General features: G+C 40.1%; 1 protein-coding gene across 5 annotated transcripts in view; it reads left to right on the top strand.

Moving 5' to 3' along the window:
- Cdk14 (cyclin dependent kinase 14) overlaps nt 1–18225 on the top strand; it is a 532454-nt gene that overhangs the window by 324648 nt on the left and 189581 nt on the right. For all 5 annotated transcript variants that reach the window (XM_034518915.2, XM_076913083.1, XM_034518917.2 and 2 more), the window contains one exon: nt 7684–7777. In XM_034518915.2, coding sequence (XP_034374806.1) covers nt 7684–7777 — 94 coding nt within the window. The remainder of the gene's footprint in view (nt 1–7683; nt 7778–18225) is intronic.

Raw genomic sequence — 18225 nt, 5'->3', positions numbered from 1 at the left:
GAGGAAAGGGTTTTTGTGGCTTAACGTTTCATATCATCCTTGAAGGAAGTCAGGGCAGGAACTCAAACAGACCAGGAACCAAGAAGCATACACTGATGGAGAAGCCACGGACAGGTGCTTTTTACTGCCTTGCCCCTCGTGGCTCGCCTAGCCAACTCTCTTATAGAACCCAGGACCACCAGCCCATGGATGGCACCACCCAAAATGATATGGGCCCTCCACCATCAATCACTAATTTTAAAAGGACCTACAGCCAGATCTTATGAAGGTATTTCCTCAGTTGAGGTTCCCTCCTTGCAGACAGCATTAGCTTGTTTCAAGTTGACATAAAACCGGCCAACACTCTGTCTTTCTAAACTGACAATGCTAGGCGCATTCCTGGAAGAATGTATCATTAGGACATAAAATGCCAGCACTATTGGATAGAGATGTCAGACAGCAACTCAGAAGCAGGTTAGGGGAAAACAGGTCAGGGCAAAGAGCACAGGGCAAGTGGCTAGACGTTAGAAGAATGCCCAGGCTATGACAAATGACAGCTTGGCTATAACCCATAAAAGGCAAGGTTTTTGGATGATTCCTGGATTTATGACTGTGGACTCTAGAGATAATAAACAGAAAACTAAAAAGAAACCAGAAAAATGAAAATATTTGTTTTACCACTTGATTAAAAGTTCTACTGATATAAGACACAGACATATACGTGTTATTGACACGTGATATACGTTATCATTGGAGCACATGCACACATGCACTTTGGTGTATGTTGACATCCTTGGTGATTTTTGTTTGTTTGTTGTTTTGTTTCTTTTTCTTCTTTTAACTACAGATGTGGACTAAGATCATAGGCTTGCAAACCCATGTTGGGGCCTCTCCAGAACTCTGCTCTTCAGAACCCATTCTTCTATTTTGCTTAATTTTTATTCTGATATGCTGAATATGTAAATGCATCTTGTTGGAGACGTAATTTTGTTAAATAGTTTGAAAATGTAGTTCCAAGTTGCCTTTTCTGCTATAACTCCATTGTATGGAATTGAATGTTTTCTAAACAGGGATCCCCCCGCCCCCAATCTTGGGCTTCGTGTTGTTTTCATGGCCTAAGAGCTGAGTCCTCCATAGAAGTATTTGACAAAGATGTATTGTGCCTATCGGTGCCTCATGAAGCACTAACCACATAAATGGTGACTGGCACTTTAATCAGTTCAGTCCCTTCGGTCCCCACCAAGGACATGGCAAAGTGTAATTTTTAAATCTTTCACTTTTCAACAACTCCATGCCAGAATGGAAAGATCACATCTGTTATGAGTATTACTAGACATTTTCTTACAGGTTATAATAAAAATACTTGATTTTTTTTTTAGTCATTTACAAGCTAATTTTCTAGACGAGAAAAGTTGGTTCATTTTGCACGTAGATGCATTTCTCGAGAGGAAGGTGGGATAAATATATGGCCAACTTGGTGCATACAATAGCTCCAGCTTTCACTGGAGAGTGGTGTATGTTAGTGAACCATAGCTAAATAAAATTACCTGCTAGGTTAATTAACGAGGAAGCTTTCTGAGTTAGTGTTGCGTTTAGATTGTGTTTCACATTTAACCTAATTTAATTTAGTAGTTCATTGTTTCATTGTCATTTCTTCAGCCATAGTTCTAATAATTTGTGTTCACAGGATTTATTGGAGGCACCCAAACTACTTTCAAAACACAATTACACAGATTCTTTTAGAGTCTTGTTTGTCAGTGTCTGACTTGGAAAACAGCCATCTCAGCATCGCTTGGGAGCTTGTTAAAAATCTCAGGTCTCAACTCTCACTCAGCGAGCCAGAATAAAGGTTCTGATAGGATCCTGCAGGACCAGCATACATATTAAACAGAGAAGCTGCTTCCCATGGTGATTTGGGTGGACACATGCACTAAAGGGTAATTTCTGGTGCCAAAATACTGTTGAAAGGCCACACAATGAAGTTGCACTAAGTTCTGGTACTGTCATCTGCTTGCCTCCTGTCAAGAACAGTTTTCAGTGTCTTGATCTGCAGTTCTCTTGCCAGAGGTTTTGAAGATGCAGATGGTTCTAGAAGGCTGAGAAAGTTCTGTGGACTGCATTGGGGCCTCCTGCAGTTTCCAGGTGGACAAACCTGAATGCAGAGGGGCAGCTTCTCCCTGCAGTGATGGTAGCAGTTCAGCAGGTCCTGAGGCCTCCTCTGCACATAGAATGCACAGGCCCTGCTGGGTCAGGATCACTCCTGGGTTTGGCATGTAAACACAGCCACATGAGACAGAAATATTTGCTTCTTGTTTAAAGTTCTCCTATGCAAGGAATACCAAACATTTGTTAATAACTGAAATTTAAAATGAAATATGTAACTTTTTCTATTCTGAATTAGATCATACTTTACAACATTGAAGTCTTTCTGCTGTGTTCACAGAGATGAAACCAAATACTTGATTTTAAATTTAGGGAAGAAAAACAGCATTTTACTTTTTTAACTGTTTTGGTTAATATCAAAATTAGATTAATGTAAACTAGAGAAGTAATAGTGCTTAGATATTATGTTACCTCTCCTTTTAGAGATGGCCATTTTTACCATGCTTGGAATCAAATATGACTGGTGATAGATATAACCAGGTCCTCACACTGGCTTTTTCCCTTTTGCTTTGGGAGAGGGCTTCATTGTGTAGCCTGCTCTGGACTTAAACTCATGATCCTCTTGAATCAGCCATATAAATGCTAGGTATATATATGTGTATGTGTATGTGTATATATATGTGTATATGTGTATGTATATACATGTACATACATACACATATGTGTATATATATATATATATATATATATATATATATAAACATACATTACAGAATGCATATTAGTATTTGATTTTGGCAACCTTTATCTGTTCTATCTAGTTTGGAAATTTGCTTATATAATCAAACACAAGGTTCAAGAGATAGAAATATATTCAGAGGAAGAATTCAGCATACCCAGGTATGGTTATGGGCTTTTCGAGTGAGAGTTAGCCGTACTTTAACTTGTGTTTCTCTCCTGCTTCACTATGAGATGATGCAGCCAAGGCAAGGGTCCCTGTCTTGAACCTGTGCCTCATGTTGGGACTTTCCAACCTTCATAACTGGGAGGTAAATAACTCTCTTTTTTTCATATAGCTGACCTGCTCTGTGTATTCATGACAGTAACAACCGCAAAAGATTGGTAACTCTTACCAAGCAAATGAAAGATCTCTGTGACAAGAACTTCAAATTCCTGAAGAAAGAAATCGAAGAAGACTAAAGATGAGAAAATCTCCCATGTTCATGGATTAGTAGGATCAACATAGTGAAAGTAACCATCTTACCAAAAGCAATCTACAGATTCAATGCAATCCCCATAAACATTCCAACACAATTCTTCACAGACATGGAAAGAGCAATTCTCAACTTCAGATGGACAAGCAAAAAATTCAGAGTAGCCAAAACAATTCTCAACAATAAAAGAGCTTCTGGGGGAGTCACCATCCTTGACTTCAAGCTGTACTACAGAGCAGTAGTGATAAAGACCAGGTAGTATTGGTACAGAGACAGACAGGTCGATCAATGGAATCAAATTGAAGGCCCAGAAATAAAGCCACACACCTATGGACACTTCTTCTTTGACAAAGAGGCCAAACCATACAGTAGAGAAAAAGAAAGCATCTTCAATGAATAGTGGTGATCTAATTGGCTGTCTGTATGTAGAAGAATGAAAATAGATCCATATATATCACCTCGCATAAAGCTCAAGTCCAAGTGACATAATTTTCTTAAAGTTATCCATGACCTTCATATTTCATTTGACCTTACCTATAATGAGGAGTGAAACTGAAAAATATTTTTCCTGGACTATAGAAGAAACTAATATCCCATGCTAGATAAAATTATAAATCATCTGTTTATTCCTTTAATACAGAAAGACATTACTGGGTCAGGTGGAACAACACTTGCTTAACTTGTGCAAGTCTCTGGGTTTGCTCCCCAACACAGAATTGGATGTGAGAAGCAAAGGATGAGAGCCTGGGTATATAGCTTGGAGACAGACCATTTGCCTGACAGGTGCAGGGGCTTAGGTTTGAACCCAGCACTACCAAAACCAAAGAAACAAAAAGCAAAGGAAGAGAAGGAGGAAAACTTGTTTTTAAAAAAATATTTTAAAATATTATGAATTCACTATAGATTACCCTACTAAACTGCAGAAAGAAATAGAGAGGGTTTTCTGTGTCGGTTAATACTAAATGCTGCTTGTTATTTTCCACACTTAAGTGTGCTTTTTAGTATTAAAAATCATGTGATTGCCTTTGACTTTATTTAAATTCACTTTTATACTCTATTTTTATGCTTAACTTTGCATTGTTTTTCACGATAAGTACTACTAAATTAAAGACATCCCGACCTGAGAAGACATCGTTCTTTGCTTATTATGGCAGAGAATTACCAATTTTGTTTCAAATGCTATTTTAAAATTTAGTTAGATTTTATTTTTAGTTGGCCATATGCACATATGCATTAGGGTAGGAGTGTCTATACACGGGAGCACAGAGCCCGTGGGAGCTAGAGGCTTCAGGTCTCATTGGAGCAGTAGTTACAGGCAGCTTTGAGCCATAATGCGGGTGCAAGGAGAAAACTCAGGTCCTCTTAAAAGAACAGCATAGTGTCTTAACTGTTGAGCCAAATCTCCAACCCAAGGTCATTTAAACTATTGATGTCATTGGAATCCATTACTTTGCATTTTAACTGAAGAAAAAAAATGGTCCATATACCAATGACCTAAGTTAGATTTGTAAAACTTGAGTATCAAAATTGGAAAACTGCGTGGCTGCCTCAATATACCTTTCCATTTGAGTAATCCTAAAGTCAGGTGTCAGTATTTAAAGCTCATGAGACCTTTTAACTGAGCTTTTTGTCCGAGCCTGTGTTTGTTTTTAGTGTATATGTGTATTCATGTGGTGTATGCGTGTGTGTGTGTGTGTGTGCAGGTACACAGCCTGGTGTCCCTACATGTGGAGACTGAAGGAAGATATCAGGGATCCTGCTCTGTCATCTTTGTCTTACCTCCTTAGAACAGGGTCACATAACCTAGAGCTAGACTGGTGACCAACAAGCCCCAGCGATCCTGTCTGTCTCAGCCACCAGTGTTAGGATTACACGTGTGCATCCCGGTGCCCAAGTTTGCATGTGCATGCTGGGAATCTGAACTTAGGTCCTCATGCATGTATCATAAGCAACATGAACCATGTTCCCAGGATTGCTCATGTTTTCTTAAAGAAGAATTTAGACTCAGTAGATAGTCATTATATAATCATTCAAATTCTGGGGGTTGGGGAAGCCACAGGGAAGACTCTGCCCCGTGTAAAACATCATTTCTTGAGCCTAGTGCATAAGTAGATGGATTTGTTCTCAGCAAACTCCTCAGTGCTGTCAGCTTACTCTGTCTGCTGAAGGAGCACAGAACTAATGGTGGGGAGAAAGGGGGAGGGGAGGCAGAGTGGTTCCTTCGTGTAAATTAAAGGACTTCTGTTGCTGCTTGGCAGGTCCAGCAAAAACAAATCTGTATTAGTAATACTGATAAGTTGTGTAGCTCTACTTTTTATTGTCTTGTGCACTATAATTTCTGTATGGCCATTAAGCATAATTCTTTCAGCTTCATTAGTGTACGCTTAAGTGTCTTTGAGAAAGATGATATCATACGAAACACCCATTAGAAATGAATGTCCAAACCTCTCAGCCAACCAAACATTTAAAATCCGCACAGTTAACTGCAGCGTTTTGTTCCAGCTGAAGAGAACTAAAGTGTAGGTTGTCTCCTAAGTATCATATTTTGGAGATGATGTAAACTAAGAAAACTAGGTGTAAAAGAAATTCTGTATGCAATTCTGACAGTGTGTCTGATACCTCCCCATCCCATCAGCAAGCACAGCTCTGCACACATAGGATGTGGTTGGCTTCACAGTCAGAGTTTCAGGGTTATGGGAGCAAGATGAAAGGCGGGAGGCAGACAGCAGAGAGGTTATTTTTATGTACAAACAGGAAGGTGTGGGTATTCCAAATCCACAGTGTTTAATGTGAGCTTAAATAAGAAGACAGTGAAAATACAGGTCAATAGCCTTGGAAAGAATTCTTGGCAGAAAAACTTAGAAAACCACCATACTGGCATTTTAACTAGATGTAGTCAGACATCTGAATTCCATCTGTCTAGAGTGATATGAAACTAACTCTCATTCCCCGAGTGAAATTGTGTTTATGATGTAATGTGGGATTTGTGCAGCCACTTTGGCACATAAACCCTTATGTGTGTATTTAAGTAGAAGCTATATGGCACGCATTGCGGGAAAGCCATTCCCGCTAATGTATGACTCTAATTCAAAACAGTCTTGATCACAACTGCGATAACCACTGCAGCAGCTGTACAGAAGTAGGTCACTTGTCTTTTACCCCATGGCATTCGGACGTAAGTTAAGGATACAATGGTTTGCTTGCCCTAGATTAAAATCAGTGCAGCATTTGAAGAGATGGCCTTGTATTGTCAGTCAGGAAGCCTAAACGTGTTGAAGATGGAGACATTAAAAATGATAGAGAGTGGTTCTAAAGTAGAGAGAGAGAGATCCAAAAAAAAAAAATTACCAAGCTGTCTGCACATCCTGTCTCCTGCAGGCGGAAGCAGATTGGGTCAGAGGTCTAACATGCAAGAAGGAAAGCTTTATACTCGTTCTTTGTCATTGGTATGACTTCCTCGGTTTATTTCAGGTTCCTACCGTGCTATGACAAATGACTTGTTCTCCCAAACCTCAGCACAAGGATTTGACTAGCAGTTTGCCTGTACTGTGCATAGAGACTGTGACTGACTAGCAGTTTGCCTGTACTGTGCATAGAGACTGTGACTGACTAGCCTGTAGCGTGGATAGGGACTGTGAGCATGGCAGTTCAGGGAGGTGGCAGGTATGAGCCCATTAGATGATGGCTGCATTGAGAAAGGGCAGACTATCAAGCTCCTGGGTGGAGAGACTATCATGTCCTCTAGAAAGTCCAGTGAAGGCTTCCTGGAGGGGATGACAGGGCTATAGGATTAGAGGTTGGGTTGGATTTAGAGCTCAAGAGCAAATACATGAGGAGAAGGTGAGCATTCCTGTTTGGCAGGGGATGAGTCTGGCTCATCAACCCTGGGCACAGCCGCCCTGAACTATCTCAGCAGCTCATGCCTGGGCAGAATCCTCAGGGTTTGTGGTTAGAGCATTTGTGGTTTTTAAAAGTTTCCCAGATGATGCTGGTTCAGAGCACATTCAGAACCACTGGCAGCTGTAAGTGCAGTCCTTTACGAATCTGTGAAATGTAGCTAGAAAGGGTGTCAGGACAGGACCCCAGAGGCTTTCCTGGGTCAAACCAGGGACTTTCTCACGTGCAGTATGAGGAAACTCCTGAGACCTGCTGCTGCCTGATTGGTTCCCGTTGTTTTCAGGGACAGCATGGCTGCACATGTTTAGGGTCCTCCCAGGGCAACAGAAACAGTAGCCACAGAGTGTAGGTCTAGGTGTACCTCACAGCTTTGGTTGGTCACTGAGAGTTATTTATTATCTTCCCTGGGGCCGGGGCATGCTAATCTCTGATTTGGTTTTCGAAGCGGAATGATAGATAGCAACTTTTCTAATGACTCCTCTCTGTTCAGGGGAGTTGGCTGTATCTTCGTTGAGATGATCCAAGGAGTCGCTGCATTTCCAGGAATGAAAGACATTCAGGATCAACTTGAACGAATATTTCTGGTAAGTTCTGCACAAAGTGCTTCTCAGAAAAAAAAAAAAAAAACTTGTTTCTAATTAGTTACTCCATGACTTAATGAACTACTGGAAATCTTATAAAACATGTTTGTTCGTTTTCAAATGAGTTCTAGCTTTTTTGTTTGTTTGTTTTTGTTTGTTTTTTTGTTTTTGGTTTGCCTTTAAGAAGCACAGAATTCATTAACTAGTGTCCTTTTAAATTATCATATGTGAATAAAATGATAAAATAGTAAGAATGAGTAAGATACAGGACATCCTATAGAATCTGGGCTATACATGAACATGCAGAAGCAGTGACTCCATCTTTCAAGAAGATGTAGGTCACCTACACACCAGCCTCCACATGGGTTCTGTGGGCTTTGATTGCTGACTGTCTTCAGTAGCATTGGATATGGAGAATGGTAGACGAAGAGGGCATGATGACTTTTCAGAGGAGACAACTGGGCAGAACTTGCCTCAACCAGGTCTTTAAGATGGCTCTCTTCAGTGAGAAGTCAAATGGTAGCATATTCCCCTGAGATGATCTGAGGAAAATGTGCCTCACCTTGATAGTCTTCCTCAAACTGTAAGTCTATTCTAACTCTGAAATAGGAACTACATGGAACCGAAATGCAAGACATTTTACAAGATCCTTGACTCATACTCTTCAAAACTTGCTAGTTTCATCAAAAACAAGGGACATCTGAAAGACTATTGTAATCCAGCGTGGAAGCTAGGAGAACATGCCATCTCAGAGTCATGTGGCCTCAGGGGCAGACCCCGGGAGCATCAAAACTCAATAGAGAAAAATTAGTGAGGTCCACATGAAGTGTGGGATTTAGCCAATATCAATGTACCAATGTGCGTTTTTAGTTGTGTCAAATGTTCAGGGTAAAAAATTTAACATGAGAAGCTGAGGGAAGGCTGTAAGGAACTCTCTGATATTGTTAAAACTGTCAGTTGCTCATGTAGCGACTAACCACTGAGCCATTTCTCCATGAGCCCTTCCACATAGTCTGTGAGTGTTTAAAACAACTGAAGAGATTATTTTAATGAGGTATAGTTTATGTATTGTCTATAGCATGCTAAATCATATCTAAATTTTTGTCTTCAGATTTGCTTAATACCCAGGTATAATCACTATACCCCTCAGCTACATTCAGAGACTAAGTTCTTCAGTTTCTAGTTAGCTTTTAATGCTGAACCTATGAAACAATAATTGTATAACATTTTAAAGATTTTAAATTTGTTTTATGCTAAAAGAATTACCTTCTTGTATGCAAAATAATAAGTAAGGTTAAAGGTGTGGGACCTTTAACCTGAGCACTTGGGAGGCAGAATCAGAATGATCAGGATTTCAAGGCCAACTTTGACAATGTAGCAAGTTCAAGTTTTCCAGATCTCACAAAATCAATAAATTAATGGATGAGAGAACTTTAAAAAAAGATTAGTCTTTTTATTTATATTACTTCAGAATGAGTTCAAAGTAAACCCAAATAGCCATATAAATGGATTATATGATATAGCAATAGAACTAAGAAAATGAGTTTCCCAATAGCAAATTCTTACTGGAAATGTTTGTATAATACAAATAATTTATATCAGGGACCATTTTTTTGTATTTCTTTCTGTATGGATATTTAGCTCCCATTTCTTAATTTTATGGCAATGTTTTTCTGATTTTATGGGTATTCAGAGACCTTTGAGCCGTAGCTAGGCTTTTAATAAGCCAGAGAAATAAATCACTACAAATTTCCCATGGGATCATTGATGTACGAGGCCACGATTTGCTCTTCCTGGAGCACAGAGATCCATGAATGCAGATAACTGTCACGACTGCAGGAAATCATTGTTTCATTTCCCACAGACACTTGATGTACGTAATGCTCTTTAAGATAAAATATCCTGGGATAGTTAGGGGCTGAAAATCATCTTTTCTGGAAGATGGCTTATTTAGAATTTAATGACAATGTATTTTGCCCTGAAGAATTAGAAAAAAAAAATCGAAAGAAGTCTAGTAACTTTGGACATCAAACGTCATAATTTTAAATATTTTATATTCTCCTCTGGATTGCTGATACCTGCAAATGTAGCTATCTAACATGTTAAGGAAGCCCCTCTTAGGATGTGTTGATCATTGGATAAGGACATTGGACAAACTCAATAAAGTGGAATCAATGGTGAAAAAAACCCTCTTTTTCACAGTGACCTTTTATATCTGGCCTAAATAGGAATGGCTATTAAATGGGGATTAGGTCTCCTTCAACAGGCATCTACTAGAAACTGCCAGACCCTCTTTTCTAAAGTGGCAGTTGTATATCTGGCCTCTGGTAAAGCATCGCCAAGGAGACAATCAACTTTCAAAGTCGTGAAACATCGGATTATTTGGTTTGTTTTGTGTCTTAATATCAGGATTAAGCCCATTCACTTGCCTGTAAACTGTATGTTAAAAGGTGGTTAATAACCTTGGAGCACAGAATTAATACCTTGTAACTGAAGATAGTCAATATAATTACTTCCCACATAGTGAGTCTTTATTAAAAATGTACAAGGCAGCAAAGATCAGCCAGTGAAAGCCTTTCTGTCTTCCTTCCTTTGTGTATCCTCCCTCTTTTGTGGGAAAGAGCAGGTCACATTTTTAACAACTCCAATTAATTCATTTTCAGCGCACCACAACCATGTTAGTGTGCAAGTCGAGCTGGCGTCCCTTCCACCTGCAATTTCCCATTAAATCGCTTTCCTTGAATTTATGATGTTCACATGCAAGACACGAAGAAAGGTGGTAGAATTTGTACAGAACATGTGGAGTTGCAGGTGCATATTTACCAGGTTCTTAACTAGCAGCTCTGCTAGCACAGGGGAGGAGGAATGGTTTGTTTTCAGTCCTTCAGCGTTGCCTATTCTAAACTATAACACGATGTGTTGTGTTCACCTCCATTAGCCGGAAGACATGAGCAGCAGATAGGTTCATTTAGGTGAGTGACAAAATTCACAACTAATAAGAGGAATTTGTATTCTGAACACACTGCTCTGGCTTGAAGAAAAGAAGCCCCCGTGGTAGAAGCCTGGGAATATGTGTTTCTCACTTCAAAACAGCTGAGCAAATGGCAAAGGGCACATGCACAGCTGTCAGAATCCTTGGCAGATGCTTCTGGGTTTATGTGGCTCATGGCCCAGAGTACAGCAGTCGTGGGGGGGGGAGCGCGAGGGGGGCATGGTTCCGTTTTACAGGCCTGTTCTTTTTCTCCCTTCTTTGAATGTCAATAAACCTGACTGTCTCACCTCATCTCTGCCTGCTAGGTCTCTTAGCCTTGGATGCCATGGAATTTCATCTGCTAGTTGTTAACCTATTTTATATTATTTGATTGCTACATTGGTTAAAATATTCCCCTTCATCTGCATATAGGTCAGTCAGGATTTGTGTGTGTGTGTGTGTCTGTGTATGTGTGTGTCTGTGTGTGTGTGTGTGTGTGTGTGTGTGCACATGCAAAAGACTGAAAAAGAAAAAAGGTCCATTTAACTTTAAAGCTTCAAGATGCTTCCTTATGTGCCCTTGTTTCTATTTGAACGGCCTGTAGAGAAACAGCCTGGTTGCTGTCCTTTTGTACTTGTTGTGGCTGTTTCCACAGTTGTAAGAATGGAAACCTAATTCTGTGGCTGCATAATGGGCTAGGGAAGCCATACAGAATGTACGGGAACGCTGATACTGTGTTTTCAACCAGTGACTGTAGCAGCTATAGGGTCATGGTGGAATTTTGGCATCGGAGATTTGAACCATCATTGCCGTGATTCTGTTTAACCTAGGTCATTTCCTTGGATTGCTTCAGCCCTTTCCCTCTACTTTTAAGTACAGTGTGGTGTAAAAGAATCATGTGCTATGGTGACATCTGTGGAAAATATGACTACAGCTATCAGGATGGTTATGCACAAGAACCTTTAGAAGTGTAGTTCCTGGCGCTTGCTGAGTACCTGACCAGCAGATGGAAGACTCAGGAACCATACTGAATCTTATATTAATTAAAGTATTAAAAGATTGATTCTTGAGTTTCTTCTCTAAGTGGTATTTTCCATATCTGCAAAAGCAGGGATGAACTGAATGAGCTCAGTTCTGTCTTATAATTGTTACATTTTTTTATTGAATTTTATTTGTGTGTGTGTGTGTGTGTGTGTGTGTGTGTGTGTGTGTGTGTGTGTATTCAGGAACATGCATGCCACAAGTGTACATGTGGCGGTCAGAGGACAACTTTGTGGAGTCAATTCTTTCCTTCTGCCATAAATGATCATCAGGGTTAGAGTTAAGTGCATTTACCTCTTGTTGACCAAAATTTTTAATTCTAAAAGTATATGATATTGCAAGATTAGGCCTCAGGCAGGTGGATGTTTAATGGAGACATTTCTGGGGGTGAGGCATGTGGAGAAACTCAGGAGACAATGGCTTAGCTCTAGGGTAGGGACAGCTGAGAGAACACAATGTGTGTGCACAGCAGCCTCTTCAGGACTGGTGATGGGTAAAATCTTATTCCCACAAGAGAAGATAATCAATAAGAAAATAAGGAGATGCTATCCTTCAGCTGCTGCTGTGGGAGCGTCTGGCTTTCCATGTTCAGATGGTATCTATGGAGGTGGAACTTGTTGATTGAAGGGAGTGGGCAGAAGGCATGAAGACACCAGGGATAGGGATGCGAGCATTTCAGGCTGAAGGAGTAGCTGATGACAACAGCATTATAATGAAATTTCTCAAGACCAAGTCTGTGAAATGAAGGGCATTCTTCTGCATAATCAAAGTGAGTTCTGACACTCTCATCATTTTGGCCTCCTGTATATCAAGGATCTTCTCACTTGGGAAGTGTTTGCTTTTGTGAATTACATAATATATAGAGTATATATGCATAGTATATATTTGATAGTATAGGTTACTATCAAATACTAAAGTGGATCAACAAAGAGAATTTGCAGACCACCTGGGTGAGTGCCTTAAGCTGGAATTATGTGACGCTGGAGATAAGGGCTTGTGAGTCAGTTCACCATGAGAGGTGGCATGGATAGAAGACAATGAGAAATGTTTCTGTTGGGAAGAACAGATATTGGCTCAGAGGAGACAGAAGGATGCCCAGACCACAGAGAGCCTGAGATCACTGATTTGCGGTGTCAGAACTAGGACTTGAAGCATTTGTTCTCTGCCTTGTGTAACAGTGAGGTTGATGAGGCTGTTCGGAACAAGTTTTGTACATGTTTGGAACTTCTGAGCCAATACTTCTAGGATGCTAAAGCCAGGTTACAGTGTGTTCGTTATGTGAGCAGGCCATGAAATGTTGAAAGACAGTGAGCATAGCTATCTCTGAGAGATGGCTCAGAAGAAAGGGCTGATGTTACCATGAGAACTTTTACGTCAATATTTACATGTTTTATAAATATTTTTCCTTTTACTGAAAATAGATTTTTTTCTCACATAATACTTCCTAATTATAGTTTCCTCACCCTCTATTCCTCCCAGTTCCAACACACACCCCCTCCCATCTACATCTATGCCCTTTCTGTCTCTCACTGGAAAACAATCAGGATTCTATGGATAATTAAAATAAAAAGATAACTAAAGGCTAATACATTGGAATATGACAACACAACCAACCAGAAGGAAAAGAGCCCAAGGGAAAGCACAAGAAAGAGACCTGCTTGTTTGCACACTTAGGAATCCTACAAAAACACTAGATGGTGGGCATGTGGGTGTACACACACACATACACACAGAGACACACACACACACACACACACATGTTAAAAATAAAAAGTCATGTCATGACATGAGACAAATCTTCAAAGACGCCATTGAGTTCGTTTTCTGATGGTCGTTTACTACTGGACATGTAGCCACCCTTAAGTGTAGTTTGTTCCCCCAGTGAGACTCTTTTGAAGAAAACTAAATTTTTATTTGCAAGTGGTTATTAATTGGATATTCGCTCCTGGGTCATGGATGAGAGCCTCTGTCCACTTCTTCTTTCAGCTCTAGGACCCCATCTGGTGCAGACCCGTGCAGGCCCTGTGCATGCTGCCTGAGTTTCTATAAGTTCAGATGCACACAGATTTTGCTGATTTTAAGGGTTATGCTTGGTGTCCTCCACCCCCTGGCTTTTTACACTCTTCCTGCCTCCTCTCCCATGGGGGTCTCTGAGCCCCTTCAGGGAGGAATTCCTTAAAGACAACCCGTTTAGGGCTGAGTGTCCCAGCCTCTCCCACTCTCTGAGTATCTGGCTGTGGATCTCTGTATTTGATCTGCTGTAGGAGGAAGCTTTTCTGATTATGACTGAACAAGACACTAGTCTGCTTCCCTGGCTGGAGTGCCATCAGAAATATTTTTAAATGATGTAGTTTAGAATATTTGTAAATGATGCTGAAGATTGAGGAAGGCATAGTTGTTAGATCAAAGTACTGCAAAAAGCCAGAGAGAACCGGGAGAGTAGATGGCACCTTTAAGAGGAGAAGAGAATTATTGTAGAGGATAATGAAGAAATTCAGAAGTATGATCTCAGTTTCTTATAAATGAAAGGGGGAGTGCTTTCAGCGAGCCATGCAAATGAGGGAGATGCTGATGGGGTTTATAATTCTATCTCACCACAGAAACAGTAACAGATGATAATTGTTAACTGTGAAGTGACTTGGAGAGAAGACGGTTGCTGACCTCCTTTTGAGATCTTTTGTTGATTTGAGACATTGTTATTGGAACAGAATGGTTTTATTTCCAGTTTCTAAATGAATAGATTCTTAATTAATATGGTTATTTTTATTAATAATTAATATTTTGTTATTAATTAATAATATGGTTGTTTTATTTCTAGTTTAAACAAATGAGTTCCCCTTTTATGTTACATATAAAATAATAAAGTAAACATATTAATGTGCAATCATAAAGATGTTACCATTTCATCAATACAGGAATGCTCTGTGGTATATAGCTACTTCCTTATTCCAATTGTGTCTCATCCTGCAACCAATCCAAAACTGTGTGCTTCTAATTGATCCCAGTAATTTTATAGAGTCATCTTTCCTAATTTGAGTAACTCAATTAGGGCTTTCCTGGGAAGTTCTGGAGTTTGATGAGGAGCATGGCTACTGCTGGCTGGAACAGGTAGACTGGCCAGACACTTGGGTTTCTCTCTGTAGAGGCGTGGCTCTCTCCAATGGGTCTCTCCCTCTTGACTGACTTAGACTTCCTAACAGCACAATGGTTGGGCTCCAAGAGCAGGTATCCCAAAGAAGCAGATGAAGATACTGTGCCTTTCTTACTCAACCCTGGAAGTCACACAGTCACCCTCTCTCTGTTGGGCAAAGCAGTCATACATCTCTCCCAAAGTCCAGAAGCGACATGGACTGCAATTTGAGGAAAGAAGTGTGTCAAAATAATGGGACCATTTTTTAAAATTGCTACACTGGCTATCTTAGTTTTCATTAAATGTCAGGCTGGTAGACAACCTTTTAGGGAGACATCTTCTATCAGGCATCGATTCAAACTCCTGGTTTTATTTCCATTAACCCAAGGCTCGTTGTTGCCATTACAATGCCCTTACCCATGATGAATGTGAAAGTGTGAATTTTCACATTACTGCTTTCAGGGCATAGCACACTTCCTTTGCTCACCATCCTTTCTCCCCATTTGCACTAGCGAGCTCACAGATGTTAGACTGAAAAAAAACTGCTCAGATAAACTGCTCAGATACTGCTGTATCAGGACACACTCATCTGAGGAGGTGGAGATAATTTGTAAAATCTCAGGATGTTAAGAGATTGTCCTATAACTCAAATTCTCCCTTCCAGGGCCTTTTTTCTTCATTTGTAAATACGTGTCCACAGGTAAGAGGGAAAAAAAAAATCTTTGTTCCTAGGAACACAACTTTTTTCTTGTGCAGGCAGCCTCTGAGATGGTTCCCCCTTGAACTCCAAGCACTGGGTTGGATCTAGTGGTTGTTTCTAGTGGGTAGAATATGCAGCTGTGTAGCACTTGTCAGACTAAGTTATGAAGAGATTGTTACTTCTGAGGCTGGAGAGATGGCTCAGCAGTTCGCAGCCCTTTCTGCTCTTTGAGAGGATCAGGGTTCTATCCTCATCACCCACATGGTGGCACCCAGCCACCCTGACTCCAATTTCAGGAAGCCCTCTCCTGACCTCCACCTGCACAAGACATGCAGGTAGTGCACATACATGTAGGTAACATATTTATACGTGTAAAATTAAACAAATACTTAAAATTGATATTTAAAAAACTGTCGCTTTTTCTTTAATGTTCTTCTGTGCCTAGGATCATGTACAGGAGGAAATGAAGATCCCTCATCAGCCTGCTCCAGCCCCAAAATTATTATCTTTTGCAGTACTTGATTAATAATGTTTCCCTTGATTTTGTTACTTCCCTTCCCTTCATCTCCTGAAGAGTTTACCCTTCAGAGTGTCCCTCTCTTGACTATTAATCTTTTCATGAAGAACAGCTTCACTTAAAAGGGACCTTCAATCTTCTCCTGCTCAAACCTCTGCAAGAAAACAGATATTCCTCAAACTATTCTATCCTCACTCGATCTCTCCAGTCACATTATTAGATAGCTTGATAAAAGTCAGTGGCTGTTTGATTAAAATTCATCTTATAAAATAATCTACCTGAGTCATTGGAGCATGTCCCTTAGAGAACAATTTCTATCTAAGTCAAGTTAACAGGCTCCTTGACCTTGGCGGTGACTCACCTTCCATCTCTCTTGTCTTTCCACAGTGGTAGCCATATATCTTGCAGTCTGTGTGCATGCCCTGGCAATTTGTACTCTTACCAGAGTCTCTTTGTTTGTAAGTTTAGTTGTATTGGAAAACATGTCAAGAATTATAGAGCAGAAATATGCCAGGATATTTTTTCTCTTAGTATAGAAAGTAATCTAAACAGAGGCTTCCTATTGATATTTAATCACTGTATGTATGCAGTGTGTCCCTGGTTGTCAGTCTCTGCTCAGGAATTCATCTTCTCCAGAAAAAAGGCCAAATGTCAGCATTAGCACACTTCATTATTCATGTTTGCCAGTCCCTGGTGACCATGCAAGAACTGATTGAGGGACTGTATCAGATGCTTTTTTGTTGTTATGAAATGGGATGGCCAAAAGAAGAGTTAATTTTGCCTCATGGTTCTGAAGGGGGTGTCCATAATAGCCAGGAAGGCATGGATATAGAAGAAGCATTGCTAGCTGATTAGATTTCCCCCACACAATAGGATCAGAGGGAAAGGGGATGGGAACATGGAGGTTGGTGGGGGCTAAGTCTATAAACCCTAAAAACCTATCTCCAGCTACATGCTTCTTCTAGCAAGAGTCCACCTCCTACAGGTTTCATAACCTTCCCAAACAGTGACACCAACTTGGACCAAGTATTTAAACATAGGAACCCATGGGGAGAGGGCATCTCTCATTCATAGCACCACAGAGACATGTCCTGTGCTATCCAGCCTTTGTTCTTAACAGCTACATATTTGTCTAAACACAATTCATCATTCTAAATACTAGCAATGGCCCCTGTCCTACAGTAATCTGAATCCCCTGCTGGAAGTCATCTCTCCTTTATCTTCTGTAGTACCCGCACAACCTGTCTGCTACTTCCCTTCACTTCCTGCATCACACTGCAGTTACTACTGCTACTTTTATTCATTTATTAGGGTGCAGGCATGGTGCACACGTTAACACTGCATCCATAGTAAGTCACAGATTTATGTAGTGGCCAGTGGAATTTCTTAAACTTATTTTTACTTTATGTATTTATGTGTGTGTATGTATGTATGTATGTATGCATGCATGCATGTATGTATGTATGCATGTATGTATTCTGACACTCCATAGCCTCACTATATAAGATCTAACTGTGTAGCCCATCCTTGTCTCAAACTCATGGCAATCCTCCTGCCTAATCTCTTGAGTAATGAAATTATAGATTTGAGTCACAGTGACCAGCTGTCTTTGCGCTTCTTGAAATGCATACTTTGGAGAATTATGTAAAGTGACTTTAGAAAACACCTAAAATTTGTAAAAATAGTTTCTCCCTTTCCACTTTTGAAAAAAAAAAATAGATGTGAGTTGTTGTTTTTCTTGGTTTTTCCTTTTGGAGTTTCTGGTTCTAATGGCATCTAATCACAAACAGATAACATTTAACATTCAGATGCAGAGTTCAGTGAAACAAATTACCATCAATTTAGTCTAAGCAAAATTCAGTATAAAAGTGTTTCATGTTTGCCAGGTAGAAAGCAAGCAGCTGAGAGTGTTGATAAACCCATTTTTGAAGAGTAATACTAGAGTCCTCTCTTGAGTCTCTTCACACTCGTGACAGATGAACTCGTGCTCACAGCTCATGTAGAATAATGATGTGTGCACATTGTATCTTGTGTACTTACAGCATTTGGGGCAACTGATTTATCACTTGGGACTGATATGCTCTGAAATAAC

The sequence above is a fragment of the Arvicanthis niloticus genome, chromosome 15 (genome assembly GCF_011762505.2).
Source record: "Arvicanthis niloticus isolate mArvNil1 chromosome 15, mArvNil1.pat.X, whole genome shotgun sequence".
Classification (NCBI taxonomy): domain Eukaryota; kingdom Metazoa; phylum Chordata; class Mammalia; order Rodentia; family Muridae; genus Arvicanthis; species Arvicanthis niloticus.
Note: the sequence above shows the minus strand (reverse complement) of the source record. Positions and strands in the feature narration are given on the sequence as shown.